The 22,885-nt window shown below is 33.0% G+C and overlaps 2 protein-coding genes across 4 annotated transcripts in view; one reads left to right on the plus strand and one right to left on the minus strand.

Annotated features, from left to right (window-relative positions):
- Positions 1–6: 6 nt before the first annotated feature.
- Positions 7–8,645, minus strand: Myo95E (Myosin 95E). The gene is made up of 21 exons (XM_014237780.3): positions 8,497–8,645; positions 8,132–8,395; positions 7,952–8,067; positions 7,826–7,896; positions 6,726–7,771; positions 6,590–6,653; positions 6,405–6,418; positions 6,267–6,351; positions 5,979–6,073; positions 5,755–5,902; positions 5,594–5,692; positions 5,254–5,477; positions 4,782–5,029; positions 4,587–4,723; positions 3,360–3,946; positions 2,881–2,940; positions 2,450–2,781; positions 1,442–1,577; positions 1,216–1,368; positions 1,025–1,152; positions 7–960 (listed from the first exon to the last, which is right to left on the minus strand). Exons 2-21 carry the CDS (start codon positions 8,234–8,236, stop codon positions 837–839), a joined length of 3,972 nt encoding a protein of 1,323 aa, XP_014093255.3. The 5' UTR covers positions 8,237–8,395; positions 8,497–8,645; the 3' UTR covers positions 7–836.
- Positions 8,646–9,059: 414 nt separating this feature from the next.
- Invadolysin (leishmanolysin-like peptidase, invadolysin) overlaps positions 9,060–22,885 on the plus strand; it is a 29,446-nt gene continuing 15,620 nt past the window's right edge. The window contains exons 1-2 of one of the 3 annotated variants that reach the window (XM_036361149.2): positions 9,067–9,120; positions 9,621–9,987. In XM_036361149.2, the coding sequence (XP_036217042.1) occupies positions 9,811–9,987 (177 nt within the window). In that variant the 5' untranslated portion in view covers positions 9,067–9,120; positions 9,621–9,810. Of the gene's footprint in view, positions 9,988–22,885 lie in introns of all 3 variants that reach the window. The other 2 variants (XM_070105939.1, XM_036361152.2) reach the window with 2 other exon arrangements.

Consider the following 22,885-nt stretch of genomic DNA (forward strand, 5'->3'; position numbering starts at 1 on the left):
AAAATATCGAGAAAAAAGCATTTATTGTTCGATGTTGTCAATTCGTATACAAGGACATCTATTTTTTTAATTTTAATAAATGCGCCAAATTAATTTGCTTTCCCTGCTTTGACTATAGTTTAAAATATATATAACTAAAATATACAAAAGTTTTCGGAAAATTGGGAAATTGATGAGATACAAGCAAATAAACGAATTAAAAATTACTAATTTAGAGATTAATGTGAATTCAATAAATTTGAAATCATACTTTTACAAGATTTGTGAGTATTCATTCATAACATTTTAATATTTTTGTAAAATATTTAATTATTTTTGTAAAATATTTATTCATTTTATTTCGGCTCTAAATTTCTAGATTTATGTTTTTAAATAGCGATTTATCCTCAGGCAAAATCATTACTCGAAACTAAAATACTTGCAAAGACTTGCTGGTGCACTGAAAATTACTTATTTGACATGAGGCATGAACTGCATGAAATATTAAATTTATGCGTGTGTTACATATAAAAAGATTTAGCGAATTTCTAACGATTTAACAAAAAAAAAAAAAATCGTTACACAAAGCAAAAAACATGAAAAAATTATAAGGAAAAATGTGTATTTGTTGTCATTCAATAATATCTATGTAAAGTAAATAAATAACCAACATTCAAGAGACTCGAGTCAAAAAATCTACTTTCATTAATAACAGATAATTTTTATGTTTTTTTTTTGTTTAGCTGATTGTCAGCGATCAAAGAGGAGTCTATATTATAACATCTGGTTGAAACACTTCGGTCTTCTATTCTACCACAGTTTCAAATCACATTCACCTAAGCTAATCCAATACATGATTACACAGTAATCTCCATGCGATTTGCTTTGCGTGTAACTTTTGGTTGAGATTGCACCAAATCGGACATCCCACCGTATTTAAATGAGAATATAATTGTTTGTTGACCGAAATTGGCTTCAAATCTGTAATGTATAATATATGCTATTTAACTTGCCTCCCTAAAGCATATAATAAATTACAGCTTACTCGGTACTAATGTGTATTTCTGGTGGTTTTCCTGTGGCATTTTGTATGACAAGAAACATTTTGGTTACAATTTCGATGACATGCCCCGTTTGTAAAACAAAATCACCCTTTTTACGTCCAAACTCAGACTAGAGAGAAAGAGAGAGGAAAAATTAGAAATTTACATCTTTGAAGTACGTGGAAACATCTACCGCTTTGACGTGAAATACAGCAATGTCATCTAGATACGGGCTCAAAGACATGCGATAAATCTCCGATGCAGGCACGCGATATTTGATTTGCAACGTGCGTTGGTCCAGCAAAAGTAATGACGACGTTGATAATACCAACAAAATTGGTACGAACTATGATTTTAACGATATATTAAAATATATAATATTAGATTAGTTGCACTTATATAAATATATGTTGTCCTACCTTCCCACTAGAGCGCGTTATTTTATTGATAATGTCAGCGAATACCACATATTGATCATTCGTTTCCACGCACATTTTTTTCCATTGTTGGTTATGCCGCAGTCTTACATAATCGCCCACAAATGGGTGACCCACACTGTATGAATAAATTTGCATTTAAGTTCGTATAAAATCAAGAAAAACCGTTAACTTCGGTTGCACCGAAGCTTTCAGGCATTATATAAATCCTGGGATTAATATAATATAAATAGGATTATATAATGCTATCAGGGGTGTTCTAGAATCTGATAGTTGTCGGAATCAGAATTGAAACCGATAAAAAAAAATGTAGTTTAACACACAATGCGTCTTTATTCAGTCGATATTGTGATATAAATCTGTAAAGTAAGCATGTATACAAACATACATACAAGCAAATACAAGTAAAATTTCAAATACGACTCCCCGGGTTTGGATTCAAGTGGATTACTGTGATCTTTTAGAATCTTCCTTTAAATTGTTTCATTGCTTTTTTCTTTAAATAAAATAAAAGCTAAAATAGCGCAACTATTATAAACTTTAGTAGACTCTATTCAGTATTTGAAATTTATCAAACGATTCCAAATTTATTCATTTGCAAGTGTTGTCACAATAGTAAACAGCTGATTTGAATATTGGTTTTGCACACTTATGTTCGAAAAGACGAAAATCCAATCAGATTCTGTGAAGCCATTGACTACCAAATCTATCTTGGACTCCACCAGTCGTGCATAACACCTTTTAGAAATAAACAGCTTTCCATACAATTATTTGTTTTTGATAGATCAGTTTGTATGGCAGCTATATATGTATATAGTCTTCTGACAAATGAGAAGCTTGGGGAGAAAAGGACGTGTGCAAAATTTTAGTTCAATATTTCAAAAACTGTGGATCAAGTTCGCTAATTACAGACAGACAGACGGACATAGTTAAATAGACACCACTTCGCGGCAAGGCATAAAAATATTTATGAAAATATTAGGAGCTCACCTCCGTGAGTATGATGCTTTGCGATCCTTAAAGATAATACTGGCAGTAACTTTTTCGCGCATACGGTTGCGTGAGGTCTGATCAAAAGAGCTGCGGTAAATATAGCATTTCCACCGATGGTAGATGGCACGAAGTAGTCTTGATGTTTCAGCTAGAAATTTTGGCGCTGTTGGCCATTCTGTAGAGAGCGGACTTAATGTGTTTGGTGGCAATCGCATCGGTATGGTTAGCAGAAAATGCCGAATTTTCCAATGTCGGTAATATCTGGATATAATATCGACAGCCCAATGCACTTGGCGTTTATACTTCATAACCGTATATTCTTTGCGTGCCTAAAATTAAAAAAAAAAAAAAATCGTTCAAAATGCTATTACCATGCTAAGTGAATGTTGTTTAAATTTGATAACAAGTTTTGCTAGTGTTATGCTTACACTTCTATAGAGACTCCATAGGTGTCTTCGGCCCCTAAAGGGAATGCTAAAGCGACATTCCTTTATAATTAAACAGCACATGCATCAGAAACAATCAAAAGCGAACAACGAACTATTAACACACATGTATGATAACAAGTTTTTACACATGTATCTACGAATTATATATGGTAGATACATATGTATGTATATAAATTCAAATATGCTGTAAATAATACCATAAACAATACTTTAACTTTAACAACAACGAATAACCTTGAAACTCTAAAAACAAAATATTTTTAATATAATCATAAAAGTGACTTTAAACAGCAAAGCAAAAGATTATTAATAACATTGTAACTGCTAATAATATATGAATACAGAGTAGCTAATTCTTTTTATTTATTTTTCTATTGCTTAAAAGTTTTGCTACATATATACTCACACACAAGAAACTACTGCAAAGGTTTGTTATCATTAGCACAAGATTTACTCACCCGCCATGTGCGCCAAGCGCTCGCAATTATAATCTGGCTTTGACGCATGCGCAAAAAATGCTTTCGAGCCACATACATACGAAATTTAGTCTGGATCAATATAGCTAATTCATTGATGCGCTCTCTGCGAAATTGTTCCAATTCATATTCGGTGCGCGGACTGCGCACAAACACGTTTTTCGTGCCGATTGTAAATTCCGCCGCCGGTAACGGTAAATTGCGTATAATAAGCGCAACACCTTCCACAATGCTGCAACCGGGGGCATTGTCTGCACTCACATTGCCACGATAATGCGGCCAAGTTGAGCTATTCAGCAATTTGTAGCGATTGTAGAATTTTGCATGCGGCAAATGGAAACAATGTCCCGTGCGGCAGAGATGCACCAACGGCATTAGAGACATATAGCGCACCTGATGTTGCACCAATGCCAATTCAAAGGTATGCGATTGCTTGCATTCATTCGGTTTTATACAGAACACATAGTGGGAACGCCGATTCTTTATTATGGCTAATAACGTATGCAATTGGGTACGAACGTTAGAACTTAGTGTTGTTGGCTTACGGGTCACTTGGCGTCGAGGATTGCCTGAAAGAGAGTGTGTTACAAGTTAGTTGTTAGGTTTTAAAATAAACAATGAAAAATAATACTGAATAACAAAGATTTTGGCCCATATTTTTATAATACAAAAAAAAAAAAAACGTTAACCTCGGTTGTTGCAAAGCTATAATGTATTTCACGAATAACAAAGTTTCCACACAAGAACTTCATTTTGATTGGTCAGTCTGTATGGAAGCTATATGCCATAAGGTGTGCGATCTGAACAATGTGTTCGGATATTGTGCCGTTGGCTTGGACAATAACCCATGTCAAATTTGGTTAAAATGTCTTATCAATGAAAAAGTTATCCATCTGGTTTTGTACGATCAGTTTGTGTGACAGCTATATCCTACAGTGGTGCGATATCGGCGGCTCCGACAGATGAGCAGCTTCTTGGGGAAAAAAGGGCGTGGCGAAATTTCAGATCAATATCTCAAAAACTGAGACTATACAAACAAACACGCGGACAGACGTGCAGCTACACTGATCATTAATAGATATATTTTATAGGGTCTCCAACGTTTTCTTCAGCGTATTACAACAAATACCCGTTTAGGGTATAAAAACAAATATCTGCCAATATAATAACAAAATAAATAGTTTTTGTCCATTAATTTATTCTATTTACCTTCTGGAAAGAGACTTTGAACTAAAGGAAGTTTACTTTGGTACATTGCCCCACTAACGTACTTTGGCAAAACGTCCGAATTCTTTTCTAAAAAACGGTGTATCGAGTAACTGACGACATTGGCAAAGTGGCGTATTCTAAAATGAAAACATGTTACAAATATTTTCTATATGTATAAATTAAGGCTTAACTCACTTGAAGCACATTGAATTCTGACTGCCACTTATAAAATTCGGATGTCCTGCACAACACTGCTGAATGCGTAGCAAAAGTGATTCATTGCTGTTTAGATGTGGCTCATTAATAATTGCTAAAATACCATAACTTGGCTTATCGATAAGTTCACAAATAGACTCATTATCAAAAAAGTCTACGCGTGTCCATTCAAGCCCTTCGCGTATGTATAGCTCCTGTTCTAGCCTCAATATGTTGTGAATAAAGTTCTGAAATTCAAAAATAAATCAGTTTTTGAGTTCAAATTTTTACTGTAATAATTTTTAATAGATAGCAAGAAAAAAAAGTTAGCGTGCCACTTATATTTATACTTTATAGGCTCTTCGACATTTACTTCTGGATATTACAAATTTGACTGCAAACTTATTATACCCTGTTTAGGCTTATAAAAGCCTAGCATAAACAACTTAAGCTTTTCGATATATATATTTACCTGGTGTATCTTTTCTGCACTGTAATTTATTGCGAATTGCTCGAAAGAGTTGATTTCAAGCAATTCGAAACCGTAAAAATCGAGTAAAGCTAAATTCTTTTCACGTTGTGTAGATTTTAGTATTTCATTGATTTTATTCACCAACCAAGTAAATAGCCGGCCATATAGTGTGCGACAAAGGGTGTTACGTGCGTTGGCTGCTTGACGAGCATCTAATTCGCAGCCTGTAGCAAAATTTAACAAAAAAAATAATATATTACTTATATGTTATGCTGAATTAAAGAGGTTATGCTAAATTATAAAATTAAGTGTAAACGGTTATCTTTTAAATGGAACTTACCGACATCTTCCATAGTGCTATTTGAGCAATTGGCTCGAGTAAGGCAATTTATTAAGATTTGAGCTTCTAAACTTAGTAAGTGTGCTGTCTCTTGCACTTCTACAGAAAAATAAAGGAATTTATTTATAAATATATATATATATATAATTATGTACAAATACCGTAAACATTTGATATTTGACAGCCTTCCGTTCCGTCGATATTTGTTATGGGCACAAAAATGAAGTTTCCTAACTTTAAAACGATTGCAATGACACGAAGTATGGCGGTAATTTCATCACACGACAAGCCAAGTATTTCAAGCGATTTCTAAAGTAAGAAATAATTTAGTATTTTACAAAATTGTAGTAAACACTTATATATACATATTTCTATTGACACATACTTTGGTGTAGTGAAAGTTATCGCGATCTTCTTCAATGGCAGTTGTATTCCTTAAGATATCGTATTTTTCCACATTTCTATATAGTTTTAGGGATTCTGTGGAAAAAAATTGGAGTTAAGTTTGTTTGAGGAGATACTTGAATGTATATGACTGAGTCACGATCAACCAAATAATTAAGCAGAGCTTGTTGGAATAATTTTTAAGTTATCCTTTAAACTTTTTTGTTAAGTAACTAGCTTTGACAAAACGTATAGCCCTATTCTTACTTTGTTTTGGATAAAAACTCACTTAACAATGGTAGATCAGCTCCTAATAGCAACTGGTAGAAGATGTGAAAATTTCGTTCCCCAACACTGGTATTGGTAATGCGCGTCTAAAATAATTAAATTTGTTTACAGAAATTAAAAATTTTTTATCACTATTTACCTTTTCCAACATGACTTTTAAAAATTTACAGACATGAAACGAATTGCATTATTATAAATTTTTTTTTTCAAATATTATTAGGATTAAACTTTTAGGTGATGTTCTAAATATATACATATTATATTATATTACATACTAATTTTTTTAGTTGTGTTACAACTACAAAACTTGTTAATTATACTTACAATGAGTTATGTGCACGCCCATCGGATCACCCTTAAAGTCGATTTCAATGTCGAACAGTTTGCCCTAAGGGAAAATTAGTTTTACATCAACAATAGATAATAAAGTTATATGCACATTTATTTATATGCAACTTACATAACGACTGGAATTGCTATTCTTTAAGGTAACCGCATTCCCCATGGCTTCGAGAAAAACATCGGCACAAGTGACACATTCCCGTAATCTTTGACTAGGTGACTTTCGACGCGACCTTGTGCTTGGCACATTCATTGTCCCTGAGAGTGATAGTGATGAAGAAGTTTGTGCACCAGTTGTAACACTACTAGGCATGGCCGTACAAGTGGCGCCAGCCATCTGATTCTGTTTGTGTGCTTCGTAAAGAGAAATACGCTGTGTTGAACCAATCAGTGACGAACGGTCGGTTTGGCTTTCTGTGGAATGTTGTCGTAATAAATTACAGAAGCTGCCGCGATGCATGGCTCTAGAAGGACCAGCTAAAAAGCTATGTGTAGTGGTAGTTTTGAATGGCATATTGCGAGAATCCATTTCAAGAGCTAAAGCGCGTGTACATTTACTATGGCCACACTGGCGACAACCACCGCTAGATACATTTCCAGAGTGGTGGGCACTATGCAGGTATTTCGATGATGTGCCTAAGCTTGAATTCATTAAATTGGCAGTGTTAAAAGGGGCTGTTTGTGTTGGCTGGTGCTTAAAGCATGACTTTGACGGATGTTTTTCAATAGTACGTGATGTAACCTTTCCATCGATAAATGAAATATTTTCAGTACTTTGGTGATGAGAGAAATCGAAATCAACAATTTTTTCTCGCATATTACGCCGACATTGGCTGCGATCTGAGCTTTCAGCGCGAATGCGTTGTGCGGAAGCATTTGCAGTGCTACAACGACGCGGTCCTGGACCAGGCGAAAGCGACTGACGGCGCGCTGTATTTGTTATTGTCATGGCACTATCAGATTTTTTATATAAAGCAACATTTGGAACCGAACAATTGCTAGATGTTCGCCGATGCATTTGAACATAACCGCTATAACCACTGCCAGTACTGCTATTCGGTGCTTCTCTTTTGAACAGTTGCGACGTAGTGATTTTATCTTGAATATGCGTCAGAAAATTAACGATCATTTTGAAGGATTCCGTCTTTCCTGCGCCACTTTCGCCTAACAAAATATAATTAATTTACTTAAAATATTGCCGTATCGAAAAAAACTAACCTGTGAGTACAATACACTGATCTTCTCCTTGGTCTTTCAGCGATTGAAATGCTAAGTTCGTCAAACCGTAACTAAATAAAGAACGCTTAATATACAATTTCCAATAAGAAACTTATATTGCCTTACATATGCGGTGGCAATTGAAATATTCCTTTGCTCCCATAATTTCGAATAGTGTCTGACGTTCGTTCTGATATGTGATGATATGGATTTACAGCGACAACAGATGTTCCAATGTATGTCTAATTATAATCAAAAATTATATACAAAAATAACTTAATGGTAATAAGTTACACTTTTTCTTACGTATATATTGTCACGTTTGTAGCGAAGGTGGATATTGTTAATAAAGCTATCTTCAGAAAGATTTTCCAGAAGAACTGAGTCCCATGTTCCAATTTCATTTTCCATTATGTACAATGATGAGTTTTTATTTTCAAAGTTTGGTCAGCGAACGCGTTCAACAATTTATCTTAACTTATTTGCCACAAATCAGCAAGCAGGCCATACTGGTGGATTAAAATACCATCCCCAATACAGCGGAGCGTACAAATTAATGTGTCTTCAGAACTAAACAAAAAAAATGAATTATTTTTTCCCCAATAGAATTCTGTTTTGATGTCAAACACTCTAGGTAATCGCTATAAAAATCATAATTAATTTTTACTTACTCTCAAAATAAACGATAAAAACTGCTTAAATATGAGTTAGAAGTGCATTTTGATACTGTATTGTTTATTTTTATTTTGTATTAGCAATTTTACCAGCACAATTTTCACAGTTACCCTCAAGCATTTTCACATTCTTTAACATTTTGCTGTGTTGACATTTACTACATTTGACATTTGAGCCACAGTGTAGCTGTTTTGCAGGATAATTTTTAAAAAATGCACCATTCGATTTATAACTTTATATAACAACACAATTAAAATAAAAAATGTCAGAAAAATATATAATATTTTATTATGTTGTTTTTGTTAGTATGGGAATACATTTTTTTTGATCTTTTCAATTTAGGTTTTATTGAACCCCTAATAAATATTGTTTGCATATAATTACTTTTTTGAATATGAGTACATGCATATGAGTTAATTCATGACTTTATAAAAAATTTTCAGTTTTTAAATTAACAGGCAATTTATATTTTTAGCTTGTGTGCTTGGCAACTCAGTTATTAAAGTGTGTCAAATTCGCGCAGCTGCGTTTGCAGTTTTTCATTTTGCTCATTCATTCGTTTTCTATGGTTCAAGTTAAAATGTTGTTTAGTTTACATACGAGTATTTGTGTACAACGTTGTAATGTTATTTATTAATTTAGTTGATATATTGTTTCGTGTTTGAGGGATTTATTTGACTCATAGAAAAATTGGATGTGCGGTCTGGAATCCATAAATAAACTGAAGAGTTGCTTATTAAATTAAATACACGGTTTTAATACAATTTTACGGCAATATATACAAATATTGAAAGATAATACAAATATTGATAGTGTTTCTATTGTAGCATACTACTTTTAAGTAAACTGAATAAAGTAAATTGGAATTCCCTTTGCGAAAAGAACTTCAGTATCCAACATAGATAAAGTATCCAAATTACAATCAAAAAGCAAACAATTATTTGTTCGGTGACTGTGAAGTTGAATTGGAAATATGGATATATGTATATTGATGTCTTAAGCAGTCACCTTTATTTTGGTCGCACCCATTTTAGTATTAAAGTGCTTTTGTTTTAATTTTGTATTTTTAAGTGTCACGCAAATTACTAAATTACGGTGTTTTTTTGTGTGAAATTGTTAGTTTGGCTGTGCTTTGAAGTGATGGTAAAAAATCGATGTGTAGTTCTTGCCCAAAGAGTGATTGCCAAATTATCACCGCCATTGTTTTTGTTCTGTTAATAAGAAAAAATCGCATACTCCTTACTTACACTAATCCTCCGTTTGGCAAATGAATCTTTTGTGAGGAATATAAGAAATAAAATTTGTAAGAAATGTTGCACAAATTTAATCAGGGCAGGTGCTACAAATATGTGATTCTATCGAAGAAAAATAATTTTTCAATGGTTCCAACAGTTTATTGTAAATTACACTATATTATTGGCTTACTATTATTGCCAATGATAAGTTCTGGTCATAACTGTCAACATTTTCATCCTAAAGCGGACGAGGTAAATATCTAATATTAACAAAACTATTGCATCGTAACATTTTTATACTCTCGAAACATGTTGCACAGAGTATAATAGTTTCGGTCATCTAACGATTGTTTGTATGATTTAAAACTATAGATATAGAGTTATACTTATATATATATATATATATATATGTATATATAAATGCTCGGCAAAAATTCCTCTAGCTGTATCCTCCGCGCGGGTGTCGACTGGGCAATGGGTGTCGCTGCTTGTAATGTTGTGGTCTCAATCTGCATTTGGGCTGTCAGAGTAATGACATTGCAGGCAGGCGTCATCCAGCGAAGACTGGTGTATCTCCCCTGCTTTATATGCATCCTCAAAAGGGGATGAATGAGGGTATACAATAGTCATTGCTAATGATTTCCTTGACTTAGGTATAAAACGAATTCAAAACAAGCTATGTTGCCAGCGGACACACATCTACTGCAACTGAAGTAGGTTGCGGTGGTTGTAGTACTACTGCTAAGCCAGCACTGGTGCCCAGTCAACAAAGACTCTAACTAAGAAAGCGCTGTAAGCATCAACGCAGAAAAGAAAGAAGAACTTCTGCGCTCTCCTGAGAAGGTGACTGAGGCAACCAATACTGGCAACAAAAGAGGGCCCCGGAAGAAGCCAAGCAAGAAAGGCTTGAAGGTAAAAGCGCGATACAAGGCGGCGGTTGGGATATGTAACAGACTCGAGGGCAAATCCAACTTAAAGGAAGAGGAGTTGGTTGGCTTGGGCCCGAGAGGAGATAAAAAAACTGCCGGGCCACACGCAATTGGTGCAGTGCTTCGAATCCAACATTTGCAAATCGTATAGAGGAGCACATCGCTGAAAAAAGGCAGCGTTCGACAGAAAGGGACCCGAAGGCACCCTTGAAAAGAAGAAAGTGCAGAGACGTAGCCGAGAGGGTGAACGCCAAGCACGCGGACTACACTAAAGCAGCGGCGGCATCAAGTGAGATTGCGAAACGACACCTGATCGTGGCGCTCATAGACCGCAGTAATCCGTTGGGACAGATGTCACAGCAGCGGTGAAAAATAGTGGAAACGACAATATTCGAAGCCCTCTTCTCAAGGATGGGCACAGAGCCTAAAACTTATCAAGATAGATATGGAGTTATATACATATAAATGATCAGGGTGACAAGACGAGTTGAAATCAAAATGACTGTTTGTCCGTTCAGGTATCTTGCTTCCCACAAACGCAATTAAACGAAAACTTATAAAGCGTCATAACTAAGCATTAAATTAAAACACAAAACTATAATTTGATGCAAAATGTACATATCTACATATCTAAACCACTGAAGCTATCTCAATCAAATTTGCTAGGAAGAAGTCTTTTTAGCATTTCTTTATACACTGTGAAAATAGGAAAAATCAGATAATAACCACGCCTACTCCCCATATAACGGTTATGTCGAAAATTATTAAAATTGCGATAACTCACTGACTAAAAGAGCCACAAGTATTAAATCATATATTTCAGGAGCTACCTAACCAATTTCAACCAAATTTGGTGTGCGAGGATATCCTATTATTACTATTGCACACTATGGAAATGTGCGGACTCGATACGTCCAATATTACACATTTTTAAATTCCATCTGATTTTCTCACTTTACAGTATACAAATTAAACATCAATGAAGTTATTAGGGAAAAACCCTGCACGAATAGTGTCATCAATGTATTTAATCTAACGCCTAAAAATTGTCGACATCGGACTATAACTTTACAAGGACCCAAAAAAATATGTGGACACGAGTGCGTATGGCTGATGTCTTACCGAACATATCGGTCACCTTAAGAGTTTTAGTATTGGAATTCAGGGAGAACATTTTTGTGATAACAGCTTGTGCCAAAAATGGGTAAAATCGGGTCAATATTTCCCTTGGCCCCCAAATACGTAATAAAAATATTTTCGAACTTCCAGTTGATTTTATAACGTATCTCTCGGTCAATATGTAAGAAATCTGAATTCAATTCTGAAAGAATCTCCTAATAATAATGTATTTGCGTGTAAGCGATGCAACACTTCCAACTTTTAATTAAAATATATAAGAAAATCCCGTATACCACTTTACCTTGCGAGAGTATATAATGTTCGGTTATACCCGAACTTAGGCCTTCCTTACTTGTACAATTTTTTTTTGCAATGAATGACATTATCATGAATTATAATGTAACATACATATGTGTACGATGAATACATTAACAGACGAGAATACGAGTATTTAAATTAAGTTATAGGAGCTTTTATGTTTTGTAATCTTTTATTTAATAAAATCTCGTAACTTTTTCATTTTCTTTTCAACACAACTAATGCAATTTTTGAAGGTCATATAGTATTTGGTAACTAATAAATATTCATGACTAATTTATCGCCTTTACAAACAATAAAATCAAATCTAACACAGTATCAAAACTTTATCTTGAATAATATGACTATTAATAAGCTAGTATTTTATCTATACCAAATATTTAATGGACATTAACATTTCGCTGCTGCACACTTTCAATAATGATGACATATTTAACTTGATAATTGAATATTAATTTCATTGGAAATCTATTAGGGTTAAAAGAAGTACAAAAGTAGTACATATTTAAATTTTTATATGTAAATAACCAAAATTTATAAATGAATGTATAATAAAAACACTTATATAATAAGTTTATGGGGTTAAATTTTTTTATTTAGAAGTACTTTTATACCCTAAACTGGGTATATTAAGTTTGCCACACCCAGAAGGCAACGTCGCACGCCCACACAATATATACATAAATGATCAGCATGATGAGCTGAGTTGCTTTAGCCATGTCCGTCTGTCTGTCGGTCCGTTCGTCTGTCTGTCTGTATATATACGAACTAGTCCCTCAGTTTTTAAGTTATTGATCTGAAATTTTGCACCTGTCCTTTTCTCACTAAGAAGCTGCTAATTTGTCGGAATGGTCGATATCGGACCACTATAGCATATAGCTGCCATAAAAAATGAACAATCGGAATCAAGTGCATGTATGGAAAACTATTTAATATGACGAGGTATCTTCACGATATTAGGCACGAGTTATTATTTCTATGTTGTATTCTCCAAAGAAATTGTTCAGATCAAATCACTATATCATATAGCTGCCATACAAAGTGAGCGATCGGAATCAAGTTCTTGTAAGGAATCTTTGTATTTGTGATTTTTGTGAGGGGTTTTATAAGTAGCTTTGGTGCAACCAAGGTAAACGTTTTTTCTTTTCTTTTTTAATTTGTTGAATTACATTCGTTTAAATTAGCCATGACTAATTTAATTGAACAATTAAGTTGTCTAAAGTGAATGACGAATCCAATGAAGTGTGAAAGTTCTTGTAATTGTTAGTTTCCCAGACAGTTAAAAAGCATTTAAATGCTTGTACTTGTAATGCTAGGTATATAGGTTTAAAAGTGAAGTCAAACGTTTAAATAAAGTTCATTTTAATCAGTGTAGCCGCTTTGATGAAACAATAAATTTTGTGTTGCATTTGTTCATAGTAGAATTTGACTCAGTTTGTGCATTTTTAAGATATACATTCGATTTTTTCATTTTGTAAAATATTTTAGCTGAAGAATCACAGAAATTAGCATTCAATGATACTGTTACCTTTTGGTTTATGCTCTAATTAAATTTATTTTTTTATTATTTTTATTATTGCTATTTAGATACAAATAAGTTGCACATATTTTTTATAATTTATGCGCAATCAACGAAGTACAATGAGGAAAATCACAACAAAGCCGGATATTCCGAATTAAGAGTTTCTGGTATCATTTATTTCTTATTTATTATTGCAGCAGTTGAAATTGCAAGGGTTGTTAGTAATGAAATTATTTAAAGTAAATTGTTTTTATGAGAAAAATTTGCAATGTAAACTGCTGTTTAAAACAATAATAATTCAATTTTTTATTAGTTGTAGTATGTATATGCTTTAACCTTAATTTTACAAACATTTGTGTTTAATTATGCTTTGTATTATTATTGGTATTATTTTTCAAATATTTGATCGGAACGCAAAGATAATCATATACTTTGGCAATCAACCACATTTTTTATACCCTGAAGAGGGAATATTAAGTTTGCCACGAAATTTGTAACATCAAGTAGCAAACGTCGGAGACTCTACAAAGTATAAACATATGTAAATGATTAGCGTTAGAGCTGAGTCTCTCTATTTTTGAGATATCTTAAATTTTGCACACGTCCTTTACTCCCCAAGAAGCTGCTCATTTGTCAGAACCACTATAGAGTATAAAGCGGCGATACAAACTGAACGATCAAAATCCTGTTCTTGTATGGAAATCTCATTTATTTGACAAGATATCTCCACAAAATTTGGCATGGATTATTGTCCAAGGCAGCAGCAACAATCTCCTATTAAATTGCTTAGAACGGATCTCTATAGAATAAAGCTGCCATACAAACTGACCCATCATAATCAAGATGAAAGATCTTTTTATACCCTTTTATGTTATAAAAAATGCACCTGGGAAGGGTTTTATAGTTTCGGTGCAACCGGAGTTATCGTTCTTTTTTTTAATTTTAATTGTTATAATTGCATTTACATAAGTATTAAAAATACACTGCAAAATACATACGCAAAATTGTTGTCTTTATGGCTTCCAGTCCGACAAACAAAATTTTTAAAGATTGGACATACAAATATTTGATTAAGTTAATAATGATTTATGTACACGCTTGTATATGCAAGCACGTACATACATATTTACATGTGTATATAGGTATGTAAGGGCATGCGTACATATTTTTTCACAGTGTCTGTCTCCGATTTGTTTATGGTTATACAATTTTATGAATACTCAACCATTACTCGAAGTACATACCTATGGATTTACGGTTGTATGTATGTATGTACCAATGGGCATTGCACGTTGTGCATGTATACTCATTTCCGTAATATGAAATTTCGGATCTATGTACATACATACAGAGAAACATAAGCCATTTTTGTAAATAATTAACCTGATAACGAAAACAACGTATTAACAGTAATAACATGGCCTTAAGGTTTTCAAAATCAAAATTTGTATGCAAAAAGTCAATTGACCGCGTTTGAACTAATTACTACAAATCTGTCGTAGACTATATTAGGATGGATCGCTTTAAAAAAATACTACACAAGTAGGGATGAAAATAAAATTTTAAGCTTACATAAGCGGCTCTACTCTTGTTGTCGTTGTCGTTTTCAAATTGTTGTCGTTGTTATCGTCGCTTCGTTTTTATATTCGTATTCTTGAAGTGTACCGTAACGCCGAAGAAAAGTTATCGATATTTTAATATTTTATCTGCCGTTGTTATTTGTTCGTTTTGAAGAAAATATTTGAACAATTTTGTGAATTTAAGTACATAATAATACATAATAAATAACACATTAATAATAATAATAATTCCTACTCCTTTGGCTCTAGCTTCGGATTTGTTGCGTACCATTTTTTTCATTATTTTGAGTTTTGGGTCCTTCCATAGCTTAAATACATACTTGTACATAAATGAGCTAAATATAAAACTGCAATTTCACAAATTTGTATTAACTTATGGAGGTGCATGAAGTTTTTCCGAAATATCCCTCCAAAAAATATCGAAATTCAATGCTTTGATCCCCTCTCTTAAATATTTGGCATACGCACGATTCTTTCCAGTAATTATTCATATTCATATTTTTATATTCACTTCAAATAATCGCGCTTGTTTCTATCTCGCTCTCAATTACTACACCACCAAAGAACGACTGTTTCTATGTCGTTATCATAGTCATAGCTTCAAAATGGGGAATACCAATTTATTTTCGATAAATGTCGATAACGCCATATAGCCGTTCTTATTTCGTTTTAAAACGAAAACGACCACGGGAATAGGACCGAATATTTTGTGATTCAAACGTATGTATTTTATACATAATACTCAAGTTTTAATTTTGAATTTTTCATATAGGGTTCGCTAAAGCAATTTTTAAATAACTATATATTAGACAAAATTTATTTTAATTGTATTCGCTGGCATGGATTCCCTAATACTAGTCGCTTTAAGAAGATTGTTGACATTTAAAGATTATATAGGAGTCTTATAAGATTATGTTGGTTATAATCAATTTTTTGATTTACATATCTAACACTTTCCAACCCACTCTAATGTTTACGTGTGAACATACAAACATATAATTTAACGTCAATCGTTGAACACGCACCTCATCGATGAAGCCAATGAAATCCGATGAAAATGAAAGTGAAAGCCCGCCGACTTGGGGTTGAACAAATATGGCAGGTGGCAAAACAAAACCAAAATCTATTGCTGTTTATTTTGGCCGCTAACTTCTTAATCAATTTCGTTGAATCAAACAAATTTCATAATTTTTCAACACTTACCCCGCACTAGGTAAACAAAACTTTTTTATACCTATTATGAATGCATGTATGTATGTATTTTATCTGTGTATTGTATAAATAATAAACTGTGCAAACCCTGTAAAGAAAACCAAATTTTCAAAAGCTGCTATATGCAGATAAGGTTTCATTTCTAATACAAATACCCGTGGGGTGTACTTAACATATATGGGGCAGCTACAGTGCGTACACGGTAATTGTTACCGATAAAAACTGAGATGTTGATTTTATTAAGTTGCTGCACTAATAAGTGATGAAGCATCAGGCCTTTCACTTTTTAAGCGATTAGAAGTGCTTGGCCCTCTTTGCTCTAATGAAAAGCTTCAGAGTATTAGGTCAATATATCTATCAGGCCCAAATGAGACTTTGCGCGTGATAACGCCCACTTTTAGATGAATTATTATATCGCACAGCCTGTTTGACCGATTTGGAACATTTAAAGTTCTCATGATGCTTATTGGATAGGCTTTGTAAATTTGCTAAGTTGGGTTCCAATCATGCAGTTTGATTCCCCTCAGGTGATTAGGTTTTACAATACAATAGATAGCTTAAGTAAAATCGATGGAATAGTAAAGAGTTTTAATAAAATTTTTTTTTTATATATAAAAAAATTAGAAAGTAGACCGTTTTTTATTTGAGTAAAGTTCTATCTCCATATTTTTTACGACACGAAAAGATTGTCGGCGATTCTTACGATGAGAATAATAAATCAATTGTCCATCCATATCTGTTAATGACAATTACATAGTCAAAGTGCTTGAAAATCGTCATGTTAGCATCAGAGAGATAGCAGAGGATCTTAACATCTTTATGGATCGACTTAACACATTTTGGTTAATGTTTTGGGTATGAATCGTGACAATGCTAGTACAAAAAGACCTGAATCTTTTGCAAACACGAGTAGAAAAACGAGAAGTCGCAAAAGAGATCCTAAACAACGTAACTGAAGTTATGAATGGGACATCAAAACTTTTTAACAATCTATCGAATGGCGCTCTGAAAATGAGCGAAACCGAAACCTACTTCGTTGAACACACTAAATGTCATGCCAGCCGAGGCTTATAACCAGTGTATACATGTAGAAAATTGGATTAAACGTTAGATTACTGATTTTTGTTTCCACTTTATAATATTTTACGGACATCTCTAAACATTTCAAACTTCTGATGATCTTAAAATGTTCCATAACATTTAATATGCGATGGCACGTAAACTCAGTTCTTATTTCATTATATTTTTATTAATTGAGGTTGCGCATGTCGTGTACTTACTGTAGTTGATTGTAACCGCATGGCACATGTGCTTTTGCGTGCATTTGTTTAAATTTTAAACTTTACATGAGTGTGTTTTTAATTAGTTAGTTTTTTGATCGGCAAAAAATGTGAAACTAACGAGACGTTTGCGACTAAATACATACATACATATGGACTGAATTATGTACGTCTACACTTGCCTACAAACTCATTCCGTATTCAAGATGCAGCAAATCGCATTTTTCAATGGTGCAATTGAGCTGAAAGCAATAAATTTATGCATGTGTGTAAACGTTTTTAAATATAAATAACGCTATTGTTATATGCTAGCCATATAAACAAAAATATATAATATACTGACCATACGTATTTGTTTAAACAACAGTTAATTAAATAAACAAAATAAATAAAGCAAGTAAGGAAGGGTTAAGTTCGGATGTAACCGAACATTTTAAACTCTCGAAAAGTCAAATGGTATACTCGTTTGAGAAAAAAAATATTAATAGTCACTGACCGACATTTTCCGCATAAAATTGGTTAGAATAACGAAAAGCATTATAAGTAGTATATGGAAGTTGAGGGTAGTATTAACCCGATTTTAAGGTACCTCACAGTACATCACCAATCATATGGAGTAAAGTCCCGATTTGATCCATTTTAGGCACAAATATACCTTGTTATGAGTAAAACACGCTCTCTCATATTCATTAAGATAACTCACGTATTGGCCGATATATGCGGTATAAAGTCACCCGGAAGTTCAAAAATCTTTAAATTAGGCATATGGGGGCTATTGGAAGTATTGATTCGATTCAACCGATTTTTAACACAAAAACCCACTATTATCGAGATTTTCATTTATTTATTTTCTTATATGAATTTCAATTATATATCTTATCGTACTTTTAGTAGTTTTTAACAGTACCGTTTTGTGGGCGTGGCAGTGGTCCGCTTACGCCCATCTGCATTACCAAAGAACATGTGTACGGACGGACGGACGGACAGACCGGATCACCCGGATTTCAAGTTGTTCCTTCATCCTAATCTTTTATATATATATATAACCCTATATATAACTCGATTAGTTTTAGGTGATACAAACCACCGTTAGGTGAACAAAACTATTTTATCTGTAGCAACATGTTGCGAGAGTATAAAAAATGAAAATATAATTTTATTCACATCCGCAGTTAACTGGAAAAACTTACAAATCTTACGTTAATGGAACACATGATTATCAGCATAACCTTGTAAAGGGCTTTCCAATAAGAGTGATATGATTTAAAAAAAAAATCACCTTAATTGTTAAGAAAATTTAAATGCTTTTTTATTAAATGTGAAGCACAACCGATACAATTAAGTTCTGAATATAACATCATTCAAATGGCCTCCACGACTTCTTTGGCAGGAATGAATTCGATGAACCCGAATTTCGAGTACTTTTTCCACTAAATCAAGTCGTATGTCATGAATAGTATGTTGAAAATTGACTTCTAAAGCTTGAAGAGAGTTCGGTTTATTGCTAAACACCAATGACTTCAAATAACCCCATAACAAGTAGTCTAATGGTGTTAAATTACAATTTCTTGTAGATCATTCAATCAAATTTCTTGAAATTGAAATTTAACAAGTGCTGTGTGGCACTTAGCCCCGTCTTGTTAGAGAACGATTATTTTGATAATACAATTGAAATTTGTAAACGTTGTTCTTGCGTACATTTTTCCATAATAAAATTGTAAACAGTACTGAATACAATGAAAAAAAAACAGATCAAGACTTATTAAAAATGGCCGAAACGACACTTAGAAATCATATCATGCCTATTGGAAAACCCGATAGTACTCTTACCTGCACCTGTGAAGGGTATTATAGCTTCGGTGCAGCCGAAGTAAACGATTTGTTTTTTTTTGCTTATTTTAATTAAATGCACATCTATAGCAAATCTATAGAAAGTATTTGCGCTTGTGATCATCACGAGCTACGGATCAACGTAACCGGAACTAATCTGGACTTATATACGGCCAGTGTGACTAACAAGTCAACAGTGATTATTTATGTTGCTGTAACAACAGCAAACCATATGAAATAGTTTCATTACGTTTTAGGGCGCATAATGTAAGGCCTAGTAATATTTTAAATATATTATGTTTATTAGACCTTTGTAGTATAAAAATTGTATAACAGTAATTTTCCTAAAAAAATTTTCGTAGAAACAATCACTGTCCTTTGAATGCCATTATTATATAATTCCAATAACGAAAAAAATGAGTGCTTGCTGTTTGATCTATCATCTGATCATTTGGCCTTGGACTGGTCCACATAAATTGCGCGCATAAACCGAATCGAATTGTTTCTTAGATTAGATTCTTTTTTTGAGTTCGTATTAAGTCGAAAAGTTTGTAACGATTTTTACTATAAAAAAAGGGGAGAGCGAGTTTGCTTGAAATTTGGTGTTTCCAATGCAATCATTGAAAATGTTGCAGAAGTGTTTTGGAGAGTCTACTTTATTACAAATAAAAGTGTTTGAAGTGCAATGAAGGTCGTAAAGTCATCAAAAATTTGCTTCTTGCCACTCCATCCACATCTGTTAGTGATGAAAACATCGAAAAAAATTAAGGACCAGTGCTTGAAAATCGTCGTGTTGGCATCAGAGAGATAGCAAAGGTTCTCAACATCTCTCGACTTAATACAGTTTGGATAATGTTTTTTTGGGTATGAATCGTGTCAATGCTGGACTCGTTCCAAAAGCTGCGAACCCTATATTTATAAATCGAATCGTTACTGTTGACTGGCGAAGCTTTTAACAAGTGTATGAAAAATTGGATTAATCGTTGTCATTCTTTTATTGGCTCAGGAGCCTTATGTGGGGATTAAAAATTAGATTTTCATTTTTAATCCAAGATGTTTGGGATTAAAAATTGAAAATATTATTTTTTGATTTGAATGAACGAGAAAAAATTTTAATTCTAAAACAAAATTTTAATTCTTAAATATATGTTTGAGATTCCGGTATGTATTTAAAACAAATTTTTAATTCCGTATTTGGGATTACAAAATACAAGAAAAATTGTAACTCAAATGTTAATTCTGGGTCATGTCACTCTGGGTCAATTTTGATTATATAGTACACATAATTCTGTTTTTATACGGAAGATTGGTTCCAGAAAAAAACATGTAAAAAAAGACATTGATTATTCCTCTACAATTGCTCTGACCAGTAAACTTGCTTGTATCCACAAGATGGCAATTCCTCTTAATATGTGATATGAACATATGTATTTCGCAAAAATTAAATCTGACAAATAAAATGTAAACACAAACAATTTTGAACCGCGCTAAATGCAATAAAATCGTGTTAAAAATTAAATTTGTTTGCAAACTGTGTTAAATCAAAATCGTGTAAAAAAAAAAATACCTTTTAAAAACAGAATTAGGTTATATTTCCTTCACGGTTGGCAAACATGTCCAAATTATTTGAAAAACTTCTTCAATGTAGATACTTGCGTTCCTATTTCATTTTCTGATGATAATTTTCAGCACATAAATTTGCGTATTTTCTTCAATTTCGAAAGTAATGCTTCCAAAAATTAATTTACTTTCAAACATCTATTACATATTCAGAGCAATATCCCTATGATAAATTCTATAAAATTTTGTACCGCTATTTTTCCGCTTCAAATTAAAATAGTTCAAGCTCCATTGAAATAGAAAAACCTCTTTCCACTCGTGTTTTATAATAAACAGTTACGACTTTTAACATTCATATTTTCCGTCATATGCGTACGTTAATAATTTTAAATTTAATTTAAAACACCGTGACGTTAAATAAAAAATTATATAAAAGTGAATGTGTGCAATACTGTTATATTCATGCTTACATTAAACACAAAACGTAAACGCATTGTGCATAACTATTATAGCAGCGGCGACCATTTATCATTTTTTGACGAATACTTCGACGTTTGATTACTAATTTAGCTCAAAACCCCCAAAGCTAGCAATAATTTTCGTCAGTCTGTTGTAAAAACAAACGTTTTCAACATACGAGTATAGCTATATACCATATGCATGTGTGTAGTTTTCTATTGAAGTGTGTGTGAACAAATTGGTTCGTGTGTAAATTGCAAGTCATGTGCAGACAATACGAGTATATTTCGGAAAAAAAAATAAAATAAAATTTTAAAGGTTATTGATATTGCAAGCGGTTATTTCGGTGCTCTTACCGGTATTAGCTACACAACGCAGTAACTACACATTACTCTAAATCAAGCAATGCGTACGGTAAGGAAGAATGTTTTTGGGCAATGTTTTCTGTATTATTATCAAATGTTTTCTAGTAAACGCTGAGTAAGGCGATAATAGGTTTGCCACTAATCACTTGTAGCCTAGTTTTCCTATTCTCGCGGTACTTAGCGCACACTTAAAAGCCTTTTGGCCCAGCAGTGAAAGAATATTTTTTATTCAATGGAAATATGGCTTTATTCTACTAATTTAAATTTACAATTAGAACAAAATAAAAAACGTTATTTAAAAAATTAATATTGGGTGTATGCATTAATTAATTCGAAAATTAAGACTTTTTACAAATGGCATCTACTGAAAAGGACGCGAAATGATAGTACCTTTGAAATTAATATTGCCACAGATGAACACGACGCGAAATAATACTAGTAAAGCCCTCTCCTCGAAAACCGCACGAATTAATGCATACACCCAATAACATAAATTTAAAAAGATCTTCATCTGGATTTTTATCGGTTAGCTTGTATGACAGCTAAATATATGCTATAGTGGTCCGATTTAAATATTATGTTCGGAGATTCTATCGCTGCCTTAAAACGAAATATACGCGATATCTTGTCAAATAAAAAAGTCTTGTCAATAAAGACGCAAATTTCTCCATACAAGAATTAGATTCGGACTAGTATATAGTTCTTTCTTCTTTTTAGCGATGTTCAAAAAGCTCAGTACATCCTATCACACGCAAAGCCTTTTTATTTCGAAGACAGTACTTGACCGTTGAATATTCTGTCCTAGATTTGCGTAATTAAGACATGGTAATATGAAAATCACGTTTTCCATTGTAAAAAATTAATATCTTATCAAGTTTCAGCCGGACTTAAAAAAATATATATTTTCAAGTATTTTAATACAATACTTTATTATTAGCTTCAAAATATTCTCCTTTTGAGCCAATATGAACATACC

This window comes from Bactrocera oleae, chromosome 2, assembly GCF_042242935.1.
Source record: "Bactrocera oleae isolate idBacOlea1 chromosome 2, idBacOlea1, whole genome shotgun sequence".
In the NCBI taxonomy this organism is placed as follows: domain Eukaryota; kingdom Metazoa; phylum Arthropoda; class Insecta; order Diptera; family Tephritidae; genus Bactrocera; species Bactrocera oleae.

Excerpts from the sequence above, each read along its gene's own strand:
- Myo95E (XM_014237780.3), bottom strand. The coding sequence starts at position 8,236 with ATGGAAAATGAAATTGGAACATGGGACTCAGTTCTTCTGGAAAATCTT. Across the intron at positions 6,654-6,725 it reads ATAGCAATTCCAGTCGTTAT|GGCAAACTGTTCGACATTGA; the intron begins GTAAGTTGCATA and ends ATTTTCCCTTAG. Across the intron at positions 3,947-4,586 it reads TCAAAGTCTCTTTCCAGAAG|GCAATCCTCGACGCCAAGTG; the intron begins GTAAATAGAATA and ends ACTCTCTTTCAG.